This window comes from Brienomyrus brachyistius, chromosome 16, assembly GCF_023856365.1.
Source record: "Brienomyrus brachyistius isolate T26 chromosome 16, BBRACH_0.4, whole genome shotgun sequence".
Lineage (NCBI taxonomy): Eukaryota > Metazoa > Chordata > Actinopteri > Osteoglossiformes > Mormyridae > Brienomyrus > Brienomyrus brachyistius.
Window position 1 is genome coordinate 10,701,260 of NC_064548.1, and position 13,849 is coordinate 10,715,108.

At 40.8% G+C, this 13,849-nt stretch overlaps 1 protein-coding gene across 3 annotated transcripts in view; it reads left to right on the forward strand.

Annotated features, from left to right (window-relative positions):
- Window positions 1–1,883: 1,883 nt before the first annotated feature.
- The window catches only part of LOC125710148 (striated muscle preferentially expressed protein kinase-like), a 63,071-nt gene continuing 51,105 nt past the window's right edge, over window positions 1,884–13,849 (forward strand). For 2 of the 3 annotated variants that reach the window (XM_048979503.1, XM_048979504.1), the window contains exon 1: window positions 1,884–3,093. In XM_048979503.1, the coding sequence (XP_048835460.1) occupies window positions 2,667–3,093 (427 nt within the window). In that variant the 5' untranslated portion in view covers window positions 1,884–2,666. The remainder of the gene's footprint in view (window positions 3,094–13,849) is intronic. The other variant, XM_048979510.1, reaches the window with a different exon arrangement.

Below are 13,849 nucleotides of genomic sequence, written 5' to 3' on the forward strand. Positions count from 1 at the left end.
GTGAGGCTTGCCTATTCTCCCCATTTTCTGGTTTCCTCTCATAGTCCAAAGAGATGTAGGTGCGTGGACTGGGGACTCACAGTATGTGACTGTGTGTACTGTGAAGGGCAGGCGTTCTCTCCAGAGTGTAGCCCTGCCTTCTGTCCCTCGCTGTGGTCTCCGGTAACTTGTACTGCATAAGTGGCTTAATTATGTTTATGGTCTTTGTATTTAATTTAATTTTATTATATTTTAATTTACTGGTACTGAAACTTCAAGGTACTGGCGCGCTCCAGATGTTTTAATTTCCTCGTAAAAGCTCACCACAGAAACATCTGTGCACATTGTCTTTCATCTACTCTCATATTTCCATCCATTTTCTTATCATTCTCACACCGATCAAAGGAAACACAAACGATAATTCAATGGAATTGATTTTGGTGGCAAAGATAACAATCAGAGGGACTGGCTCATAGAACATGAAGGAGCCCAGCATGCAAATCACGTTAACAAATGAGCATAAGGCTTACTTGATAGCGAGATCTGGTTCTCCAATGAGCCTTTGAATTGCTAAAACGACGATGCAGATATGCTAATATGGTTCAGAAGGGGTGGCAGAAGGCAGTGTTGTAGCCTAATTGAGACGGCTCTTCATGATTTTACTGCTGCATAGTGGTTACAGTCCCTGGGATAGAAATAAATGCTTGATAATAATAACCAGCAATGCCCTTGTTAAACCAGGAGGGGCCGCTACTAACAAGACCCACAGCTTAGTCAATGCCAGCCTGTACTACTGCTGAAGATTGTAATAAATGCAGAACATACTCTATAACTTTGGTTGATTTACTGCTTCTGTTATTTCTGGATGCTAACCTTGGTTGTTCATATTTTGATTTACTGGAAATGGACACACTTCTCCTTCTTGTAAGGAATACTCCATCAGCCCTAGTTCATAGTTAATGCTATGATGTTGTTGCCATGACAACCAGGCCCATACCATGCATTGTGAGCAGAATCTTGCCTCGGAAGGATAAAACAAAATGTAGGCATGTAGCTGAGACTGATTTTATATAAAAAGCTTTGATCCTTGCTGTAACAAATAAGATTTATCACTAAATACATCATATAATGATTCTGCATAGTAAAATATAATGAGAAAACGAGACCATGATTCATTATCTGGATGCATGAATGTATTGTAACAAATATGGGGACATAATTTTATTTATTCATGGTTAATTAATAATTTACTTATTATTTATTTGAAAAGATTTTTTGTAGTTTAATGTTATTAATTAAAGCTGAGGAAAATGATCAGGGGTGAAACAAAAATTTGTTGGAACAACAAATTTGTTTGTATGGTGCTGGTAGTTGTTTTGTGACCCATAGGGGCAGATGTTTCTTTTCTTGTCCTATTTGTCCGCGCTCACGAAACAAATCAGAATTTTAAGGTTACATTTTAAACATCTGTACAGAATAATGAAGTACACATTAAAGAAGATGTCTGCATGCCTACATTTTTTGTAAAATTTAAACTCGGCCTTTCAGTGGAGGAAGACAAATTGCATCATTCGCTTTATTTCCAGTGTTTAGTTAGCCAGAAGCTTGCTGCATTTTGAAGAAGTTCCTCTTCAGATAGCATGAAGATAGAGGAATAATGGGACATGGGGGTTTTTTTTTTAGCGTCAACTTGCTGGCAGCCTGTACTGCACATGGATTGTGCTGGAAAGAGTCTAGGGTCCTTATTGGTTTCTATCTTTGACTCATGAATCAGGACCCCCAGCTCCTCCCTACAGTCCGTACGCACGTACAGCGACACTCTGCCGCTTCTGATTGGCTACGTTTTCTGGATGGAGGGAGGGGGCTAAAGCGTCTAGGCTTCTCCAAAAAGTGTGACAGGACACAGCTGTCACTTCCAGGGCCCGGGACCTTGTCTGCTACATCCCCTGGGGGGTTGAGCTGATGAAGGGGCGGCAACACATGAGCAAAAGACCTTAAAAATAAAATAAAATAAAAAAAAAAACAAAAAAAGAAGTGGCCACCATAGTCACAGCTGAACGGCCTCCAGAGTGCAGAAGATCCAAGCCCTGGTGAAGGGACAGCCGTCCAAGGTAATACTCGAGAAACCAAAACCACTCTCTTGTCATCGCTGAAGACTTCAAAGCCTTTTGAAGTTCTGTGCTGAATGGTGAAAAGCAGATAGCAATACTTTATAAAAGGCCATACTGGAGCTACTAATGCAACTTGATCAAGGGAATCTCAATCTAAAAATATCATCTGCATGAACATGAAGATCTCTGACAGACTCTACCCGACACACTGGCTGAAGATTTTCTTGTAGTTTTGTAAGTAATCTTGGGCTATGATTTGGCATCGCTATACTTTCCAAAACAATTCTGAACAAAGCCTTGATGCTGTGTCAAGCAGGCATAACCAAAGATTATGTACATTGTAATGTTGATTATCCTGCAGAACAACATTTAAATAACCTTGATTTAGTAGCTACTATTCTAATTTTCATTAATGTCTTTATGATTTGCTGAAGACAATTGAAATCATTAGGGAAATAAAAAGCAAGGTCATTTTGCATTGTGCAGAATAATTGCTAATCGTGTTTATGGCATAAACACAAGCACCAAAAAGTGACAAAGGTAATTGTTAGCAAGAGGCAAGCAGTGCTTCCAGAAATGAGAAAGGCGGAGGTCCAAATGATGCTGAAGAAGGGGTCTGATGATGAGACTCATGGAGTTGCACCCCCAAGTCCCCAAATCCCACCCAAGCGGGCCAGAGTAAACCCGGATCAGGTAGTTCCCAGCCAGGATGACTCCCTTTACCCCAGTCCAACTCCACCTGTATTCATCCGGAAGATGCGGAACGCGGCCGTCGGGACAGGATGTGACATCCGTCTGAAGGTAGCGGTGGCGGGGGACCCGCAGCCCTCCTTGTTTTGGTACCATAATGACATCCTGCTCGACACGGATAACCAGGAGTATGGAGGCCTGTGGATTCGGGACTGTCAGCCTAGCCACGCTGGCCTCTACACCTGCATTGCTAGCAACTACTTGGGGGAAGCCAGCAGCAGTTCAGTCCTTGCTGTCCTGGACCTGGGAGAAGGTAAATATGGCAAATCAAATACTGTAGTTTTTCTGGTCAGATGATGTTAAGTCCTAAGGTATATTACCATAAAGTTGCATGACTTTTATAAGGGTGAAGTCCAGAATCTGGTCACACTCAACACTCGTCTTCTCTTGGAATTTCCCACATTGTTGTTTATCAGAACGCAGGTCAGTGCTATTCAGAAGTTAAATGCTTGCAATTTTTTACTTGATACTCTACAGCGTCACTTTAAAACTTCATGCTGGTCAGTGTGACCAAAGTCCATGAATTGTACAGTTAATTTTGCAATGCGTGGAGAAGCCACAGATTGCAAAAGACAAGTTATCGTAATTCTAGTGTCACTTCAGCCTGAATGGGGGTTAATGTAACAAATTTCATAGCAAATGTTTTTAATGAGAGTCGTAATTGATTCGTAATTCTTCTAACACACTAGGTAAGGCCAACTGTATGTAAATTTTTGAAAATGGCATTTAACAGCAGAAGAATATCCAGGATCCACTTATTCATGCCTGCTATAGAATACCATTACAGTATCGGGGAAAGGTCCTGAATTGGAACAGGGAACCTTAGAACTCTATGGTTCTGTAACACAAGGATTTGGTGATCAGTTTCTCAAATAGCAGTTATTATCAGGACTCAGGGGGTAAAACCATACCTATGGAAACAGCACTTCATCCACAAGTCTTGCCTTGGCAGGCAAGAGCTCTGTGTCAGCGGTGTCAATGACACCCCCAACTGCCTCCATCAGCCTGTCAGCAATATGGGGTGCTTTACCACGACCCCTAGGTTCCGGTGTCTCTGCTGGAGTTAACGCGCTGTGTTGTGTAGGTCATTTATTGCTGTTACAACATCAGATTTACTATCTCAGGTCTTGCAAGTATAAGACGCTAATGTTTTAATCACATTTAGGATATGCACTTTTTTTTTACATTTCCATTACAGCAAAAAATCTGAAAATGTAGAATGAAATATGATCTGTTTGCATGCTTGAAAATTTGTTTGGTATGGTAGAAAGATGGGGGAATATTTATTGTTAGTAACTTCAATATTGGATTTTTTTTAGGGTTGTTTTTAGCCGTGTCCTGAGTCAAACATCCTCCCCTCCTCTAAGTGTCACTACTCAGCCAAGTGTGTCTCTCCAAGCCCCCTCTGATCCTCCCCCCGAGTGATGGCACGTCTGCGTTTCAGCCCCCTGACCTAGCTGTTCCTGCCGCAGCTGTCCTGTCACTCAGTCCATTTGCCTTTGCCCTCCCCACCCCCCCCCCCCCCCCCCCCCCCCCCGGCCACTCTGTCCCTCCCTGGATTGGCCAGCTCCCCCCAGTTATTTATACAGAAGAATGTGCCAGGCCTCAGATTTTTGCGATGTTAATCAGCTGCCGCCTCTCCCCTTACACCGAAAGACATCATGTGTAATTATAGCCCAAACATAGAGAGTATTTTTGTTTGTACAAACGTAGTTTATGAGCGATATTTTTATGAGATTTTTATGAGAGCAGTTGTTGATTTAGATTGTTGTATTAAGTGCTCCTTTTTTCCTCTTGAAGTGTTAGACAATGAATTTACACATTTACGAAGTAGCTGCTTCTCAGAAAGAGAAGACATTTAGAGTCTGAGTAGTGGCTGAATGGGGCATTTGTTGGTTTTTTACATGTTCAGCGTCTTTTTAATGTGTGAATATAAAAATATTGATCTTTTGCCCACATTCTCTTCATCATTCTTTATTCATATTACCTTGTGCGTCTGACCTTATTATTTTTGGAATTTTTGGACTCAAATGCATGGTATTTTACAATATGTTTAGTGCCCGGTGTGGTATGCAGTCACAGTGCTGTAATCTAAGCACCATTTCAGAAGCTTAAGAGCCTCACCTTTGATCAAGGGCATATTCAAAGACTAGCAGGGGAAGAGCAGTCTGACCACTCTTGTTGGTGTCCAGGCAACCACCTCCTTCATAGCAGCCTCTTCACTGGCTGATACACAGCATCTGATCTGAAGCCCACTTGTAGCAAAAAATGGTTCATTCCCACCAGAGTGGAAGCAGCCATTTGTAACCAAAAACCAGGGGGGTGATGGAGGCGAGCGGAAACACTGCGAGAGCTGACTGTTCTCTCAAAGGTCCCCCCACACTCACATGCCTATTGGCATCACGAAGTGCCTTCAAAGCCCCACACAATCTACAAATATCCACCATCAGCTCACCATTGGGCAGCTTAATTACTGTTACAAGAAACTTTTTATGCGTGCAAGGGACACCATTTTTAATGTTGATTATTTAGTCTGCGGTGCAGCTGTCTCGTTAGCAGAGCTCTAGGCGATGTTTGGAACCAACAGGATTTTAATTATCACTGCTAATTTAAGGCCGCCGTTGGTCTCATGAAATGTGACAGTCGATATGCTCTGATTGGTCGAGACTCTCTATTGCCGACCTGATGCTTGTTGGCACTTTTGCTTTAGACCCGGATTGAATCTGTCCTCCATTTTTTTTTTTTGTGAATATATTTGTCAGGTATCATTCTGGGCAGGAGGCCTCAGTTCATTTCAGCGTTTGTAAATATGGTGCAGAGAGGGGAAAGTCATGCCAGTGACAATGACGCAAAAACCCACAGCATCAGAGGCAGCTAGCTTCATTCCATGTCCTCGGCTTTGACCGGCATAATTTCCATAGATGAATAAAGCACTTTCTCATCAGCTATGTCCGGTGCTCACTCATGCATTCCGTCAATAGCCAGGGAGCCTTGAAGAAGGCTACTGTTAATACCACCATGTTATCAAATTTGCTTAGTAAAACATTTCCTTCATCTCCAGCGAACATAGAACTAAATAATTAGTTATCCCATTTGGAAATTAGTCATTTAATACCCTTTGGCAGCACAGTATGGCTGCTGTTATTGACCACTGTTTTTATATCAGGTCTAATGGTTACTCTTTAGTTTTTCATTTTCTTAAAAGCACATTGGCATCTTATGTCTTCTGGTCCTTCCTAGCCGCCTCTGCTGGCGCTCATAACAGGCTTTGAGGAGCGTCTTGTTTAACATACGCCTTCTCCAGAGGCGTCGTTTTTAGGTACACAGGCAACAGTAGGTGGTTTGCTGAGTATCTGCACATTAATTTACATGTGTGCAAACTGAACATGGTTTTTTTGTGCTGTTTTGTTCTTGAATTGCAATCGTGATTTTTACCCGCTTTTTGTAGACATACTGGAAGCCTCCATGCCGTCATTTTATTTAACGTCATCATGTCTTCTTACTCCCCTGAGAAAGACAAACTTTATATACAAATGTTTGTAACCTCTACATAGTGAAAAAGGCATTTAAAAACTGAATAATGATGCTGTCAATATGAGAAAATTGTATACATTTAATATTTACTGCAGGTTTGCAGTTGATTTAATTGATTGTAATTATATGCTGTTCTTATTAGTTTATGCCTTTTGATTTTTCAAGGGGTTATGATAATGCTTAAAATATGAGTTGGCAAGCCATTTTCATTATTTTTTTATCTGCAGAACGGTATCCCAACCATTTCACATTAATCCATCATCCACTGCTTCCCCCACACCAAACAAAGTTTTAGTAAGAAACTCAGCAGAGTAAGCAAGAGCTTCTGAAAAGTCAGTCAAGGTTATGTGTATACAGTAGGTGCAACAGCAGAGCAACGCACATCTATTTAACAATATCCAACAACTGAAAGGCCACCTTCAACAAATGCTAGTATGTCAGACTGTGCAATAATACCTTTGCGTTACAATTTTTTAGAGCAAAGAAGCCACTCGGAACATGTGGAATTCTTCTAATTCAGAAATGTGCTATGGTAGTATTGTAACTAGGCTTTGGCTAACTAGCACCCCATCATGCATCACAGTATAACGTAAAATGGCCCGATTCAGAAGATGTCTGTTGTTCCTGCTTAAGTTTGTCCATTATGCAGATGCCAATTATCTAAGCATCTCAGCCAGGGAAATTAATTACATTGACCTAAGTAAGCAATATAAATCGACCAGAGGGGACGATCAACTAACATTAAGCATATAAAAGGCTTCATCCTTTAATTGAAGTTGCCACGATTACTTGGATTGAATGTAAGGCCACTTTTTTATAGAAATAGCATATTTTGCATTCCTATTAATCATAACATTCTACTTATGCTGTTTCCATCTTTATAGAATTATTCATCTGCATTTTTGCTCGACATGAAACCGCTGGGCAGGAATGCTCAGTTCCGTGTAATCTTGAGGCACTTCTCGAAGGCGGGACGAGGGGGTGTTTTATAATGCGCTCACAGAAATAATCCATTTGAGTCACCAGCTCTCAAGGCGCAAGAGTAGGAGAAGAGGACCTTGGGGGCTAGCTAGGTTTGAACATAAGTTGAAGACAAACTCTTAGAAAAATAGAAAATTGGGCCTAGAGACAGAAGTAAACCTGTTTCATCATTCTTACTTGTTTGGATTACATCATGGGATGGGTAAACAGTGGCTCTGAAGGTATTAATATGGGGTTCAGGGGTGAGTTTCCCGAAGCCTTTCTTATTAATGCTACATTGTTCGTAAGATAGATCTTACAAATGACGTACAGTTAAGGAGGCTTTGAGAAACTCACCCCAGGCCTCTAGCGCTGTTTGCTTAATTCTTGCCTTGTGTGTGTCTGGGAAAGGCTTCAGCTTCTTGGTGGCTGCTGTATGCGTTAGATTTCCCATAAGTGGTTCTACAGGAAGTGGATAGATCGAATAACACTGTACATGATTAATATATTTATTCAATAAAAAACTTAAAGCTAGTCAGAAGGGCATTAATAGCCATTCAAAAACACATTGGCAGTCGTTGGAGTGAAAATAATCCAAATTTTAATTTTAATTTGTTCCTGTGAACTCTGCCTATGAAGCGCTCAATCTATTACGCCGAAGGCGACTGAGACTCTGACCAACATGACTTTGTTGTAATGACTCCAGAGAATCCAGAAAATGAAAAACTGAACTGACTGAAAAACGAGAAAGTCTATCATTGCTAAGGTTAGTCATGCGGGAAATATTTGTTTTTGCTGCACTGCTGCAGTATAAATGACAGCTGGTACAGCGCTACTGCTGTTCATTTCGTCATGTCGACATTTTTTGAGGCTTTTTTGAGTTTTCCATTAAGCTATTTAACCAACACATCAAGCAAACATTTGGGCCCATTAGCCTAACTGTACAGACTATCCATAACGTGAAGTCAGGATTATCGTAAAAAGCTGTATCTGGAACACACTCAGGTTTAGCTACCAGCAGGGTACAGCTTAGCTAGCGGTCCTACACAATCTATAATGCATCTCGGCATACGCACCCTGGGTTCTCAAGGGCTGCAATGCTTTCTGCTATTTACTCCACCTCAACCTTTGATCACAGTTTTGAACCAGTTCCTTGAATGCACACTCTGCTTTTTATTTCATTAGTTAGTTGTCGTAATTGGCCAGGTAGCCGTAACACCTGTCATTTCATTGCTTAGGTGATGTAACTGATTGTACATTTTATTATATATTAATATTCTATTATATATTGTATATTTTATATCTCCCTTCACATTTTATTTCTGTGCTTGGTTGAAGTTAATACTTGGATAATCCCTTCAGCTGTTATTGTTATTTTTGAAACAGTTACTTTCGATGGTCCCTTTCCATGTTTTGTCAGCGCTCCTCTGAAGCAATCGCTTGGACATTCCCTTCGCCTGTTATTTCAGGTATTACTGGACCCCTAATGAAAATGAATTCTTTAAAACGGGCAGGAGGCTGTTCCCTTAAGGACTGGCACAGAGCGCCTTGGCCAAAATGCAAGTCGAAAATGTCAGGAGGCACACAGTTTGCTGACAGAAGCAGCCCAGCTCACACTTGTTTGCCTGTAAGTGCACATCCCAAAAGAGGCTTCTGAGACCAGTATTTTATGGTTTTACATTCATGCCATAACACCGCAAGGCAGGTCCATTATATGAAAATGCCTATAATGATCTAAAGCCTTTCATCTGCATTTTTATGCAGTGATTAAGAAAGAATATTCTTTGTTGTTTGCTTGATTATAATTGCAGTCCATCCAGCACTACTAAATGCTAATTATGACTGCGCTTAAGAAAAATCAGTTATATAAACTAATCAATTAGATTTATAATGGCTTTATTGCAAGATGGAAAAAAGTATTATTTAATGTGTGTGTGTGTGTGTATATATATATATATATATATATATATATATATATATATATATTAATAATTTCATGTTAAATATATGAAATTATTTCATATTAAACCCTCTTTTTACAAGTTTTAAATATTTATTTCTAATTCAAAATACTTTTAGAAATTATTCAATTAGTCATGGTTTACACATGATGATTTTTTTGTAATGACCTGTCCCAGTCAGGTGTGAAGCAGGTTTTCCAGATGGATCGTTACAGAACCCATACCACATACAGTGCAAAGGTCGAAGATGATGACTCTGCCTTCGCAGGGTGGATCAGCCAGGCTGTGGGAATGGAGGGGGTGGGGGGGGGGGGGCTCGATTAGATCTACCACCAACCAGTTTAATTACAGGCCACCGCACTTTCTGTGGAGATTCTGTGGAGGTTCTGTGGGAGTCCAGATCTGAGCGGCAGGCTCGTAGAGATTGAGTAGACCTTTGGCCTGGAGTACGGGCCGTGTTGTGTTATTCAGGCGTGAGGAAATCCATGCAGCAAGCTGGAATCACAAGACCCTGAACCTCCTGAACACAGGAAAGGTGTGTGTACACATGGCCCCTCGACAAATTCAGCCAAGGCTTCACTAAATTGTCTCTGCCTCATCAGACATTGGAGCAAATTGCCTTCGACTTTGGAATAGACCAGGACGCCATATCAGCATTACGACTGACACCATGCTGACAACTGGAGTAGGAGAAACGATTGCTGGTACTTTTGTGATTATGTATAAAGAGGCCATCAAGAGAGATGCAAAAGTACTGCATGGAATATGGCTGTATAAATTATTAAAATCTTTGGGATTTAGTGCAATATCCGTCCAATCAATGATCTTATAGAACGGATTTCTAGCTGATGCTGTTCTAATCTGTGGTACAATCAAAAACAACCGTCAAACTCATTTACTTGTTCCTTTGCTTTAAATTCATGTACTGATGAAAGATTATTGTATTATTTTATATTTGGTAATGCTTTACATTAGCTGCCCTTTCATAATACATTCATTATGTATTCATATAACATTCAGTTCACTTTCATAATGCATTCATATAACATTCAGTTCACCTTCATAATGCATTCATATAACATTCAGTTCACCTTCATAATGCATTCATATAACATTCAGTTCATCTTTATGCATTTATAATGCAGTGCACCTTCAGTACAGCTTCAAAATGTATTCATAGGACAATCAGTGCACCTTCATAATAAATTCGTAATGCATTCATAGAACATGTAAGTATACCTTAACATTCTAACATACCTTAATAGCCTTACTATGTATTAGTAGCAAACATTATATGATTATACGATTATAATGTTTATTATCATATAATGTTTGTCATTAATGTATTCTATGAATTCTGTGTTCTATGAATGAATTATGAAAGTGCGCTGAATGTTCTACAAATGCATTATAAAGGCATTACGAAGGTGCAGTTAATGTGAAGCGTTAACTAATATTTTAATGGGCAATTTGAAACTGGTCATAGCTACTTTCATTGTTATTCAGAACAAAATTATGTCGCTTTGACTCACCGTCAGCCTAGTAGGGTATATTAATACTAAAAATCTTTAACTTAAAAATATACATTTAAATAGGAAATAAATAGATAGAAATAGATAGTCTAGACAATGACATGGACGCCAAATAATATCAGCATGAGGTAATCTGTGAGCGATCTTAATATTAAGCTACGGAGACAGGTCTGCTACTGGGCCTCATTGTCAAAACGGCAGAGGTGCCTCTATGAAAGGGACTTGGAGGGGCACACCTCTGCCTGAGAGCCCAATGTCACTGCTGGGTCGTGAAAGGGCTCTCTCTCTCTTGCCGGGGATTTCCCCCACGGCGTACCAGCTGCAGTTGTTGCTGCTCTTCAGTGTGAGTAAACTGGACATTCCTCACAGTACCATGTCACTCAGCGCTCTCCATACAAGCTCCGTGTCCGGTCATGTGCCTCTCCTAATTTTAGTGTACCGGCACCATGTTGACCTGTACTAAGAGTATTCAGCCACCAGGCAGGATGTCGGAATGAACTACAATGCCTTCCCTGCTGCCACCATTTCCATCCGCCAGTCATGTAGGAAAAAGAGACACATTCCGAAAAGGTTTGCCTCTATTAATCCCTGTGATGAAGGCAATCCACTCTTTAATGAGCCCTTAGAAGAACTGCCTTGAAATATCCCCAGGGATTAAACAATGGAACACATTATGCTGCATAGATCATAGTTGACAGTTTCTAAGTGTTCTTGATGGCAACAAGGTTGTGGTGCCATCTTAGAGAACTGAATGCCAGTATTAAGTGTCGTTTATGTGCCCACGTAAAAACTGACCGCACTCTGGACTAGAAAATGGTAGATGCAGGATTTGAGGCCTATAGGAGTATAATGTGCTTTCAGGAATACGAATGGATCCTGTCAACACTTAAAGCGCATGTTGGATACCTTCAAAAAATGTGTTTCAGCATTGCCCATTTAATTCTATTTCTGTTAGTCAGAGATACAGGTTTTTTCTGCAGGCACTTAATATGTCATGGACCTTAGGAATTTACCTTCAAAATGGAGGATAACCTACTATGAAAAGGATCATACTGTATGCTGTTGTATTCCTTGAAGTCTGGGGAACATGCTGAAATGTATGTGATTTAATATGGCATCACAGCAATAACAAAACGAAATGTTATTGTTTATTACTGTCAAAAGTATCATATGCAGTGAGGCTCATCCGCACGGAGCCCATTTCCTTTGTTTGGGGCCCAAAAGACCCGTAGAAAGTCACATGGAAGTTTAATTAATTGCTGCTGCTGCTAAACTTATATTTGCTCATGCCTGGTCCACACATTCCTGCACTTCTGTGATTGCAACTAATTATGAATACTGGATCAATTAATTTTTCAAGATTTATAATTACATCTTTCTATATATAAAAAAATGTACGTTGCCGTTTCGTTCACTAAATCTCCTTGCCCCTCGCCGGAATCCTGCCTCCTCTCTGTGGTACCTGCCCACTCCTTGGAACACTCAGTGCCTCCCGGGTGACCAGACCTCCTGACGTCATTCTGCTATGAAATTTTCAGCAGGCTTGTATGAGCAGAGATCCTGCAATTGAAAAGCATTCTCCTGACCAAACAGGGCCGGGGGTAATAACTGCCGTGTCTTTGTTCTCTCCTCAGACTGGCCATGTTTATATTCTTTCATTTTCATCCTTCGATTTCTGCTGCAGTTGAACTGAAAAGAAAATGCAACACTTTACATTACGTTTATTTTTTGACATCAGTCTTTAAAAGTGGGAAATGGTCTTCACAATTACTGTGATTAAATGTTCAACTTTGTTCCAAAATGTGATCCAGATGTATGAAAACAGATACTTTGTTGTTGCAGTTTGTAGGACTTCATTTTTTCACTGAACAAACTACTCTTAAAAAAACTATACATAAAAATAATTAATTGTGAAGTATGTATTTAAAGAGGAGAATCGTTGTGTCAGTTATGATTATCCTCAAAAATTCAGACATTCCAGGGAAAAGAAGGACCTTTAGATAAGACTTTTATCGGTCTTTTTTTTTTTGCACGTCCAGGTGAGTCCTGTTCAGAGGCAGCTAATCTGTCCTGTAGATGCTGTGAAAGTCAAAGGCAGCCAGTGTCAGAGGAGGGGAGGAGCTTTTGTGAGGGACACGTCTTTTGTGACGCATATGGTGGAGGGGGTGGGGTGGTGGTGGGGGGGGGGGGGGTCACACATCTGCGTCAGACCCAGACAGTACCAGTGACGCTGGGGAATTTACAGCTCATGGAACTGACAGATTCCACATCTGACAGAAAGGGACCACAGATATGGGGGCAGGGGGCTTATAGAGCAATAGAAGCGGAAAATGGTAAAACGAGAGCGGAGGATGGAGAAGAGGAGGTGCAGCTGGTCTTTCTCTGTAGCCAGCACCATCACAGTGTGGGGTCTCAGTTTTACGTGGGGCCTGGATTTCCCAGAGGATTCCAGTGTAACGAAGCCTTACTGCAGCCTGGGCCCCTGCCTGCCCCCCGTCTGCAACTGCAAACCCCGTCGTACTTCTAACCTGCTCTTTGGTTCGGTAGTCAGCATTTTCCTGCTATTACTGTTGTTTTAAAAATGGAATCAGCAGTTTAATAATATGCTGAATACATGTTTTTGCTTGACTGTCCGACACCTCAGAGCCTGTCCCTTTTCTTTAAAATGAAAACAAAACAGGAGGTCGACACCGGGACAAATTGTGTGGTGTTCAAACTGCAACTGCTTCCATTCACTTGGAGGTTTGCAAATTCATTAAAAAAAATAAACAGCTGATTATAAACAGTAGATTATGCATAATGTTTACAGTCTTGATTTTTCACAACATCAGAAACTTCTGACGCACGAGCAGAGAGGCAGGGAATGATGTGAGGGCCCTTATTCCCAGCATTACCTCACCTTCACTGTGGTCTTCTTCCCTTAGAGAGCCCTTTTCCTGCTGGTAATTTGATTGGTGCCCTTTCTTTGCATTGGATCCAGTGCTCTTGTTCCTGTAAGGAACACTGATTGATGACTCACATA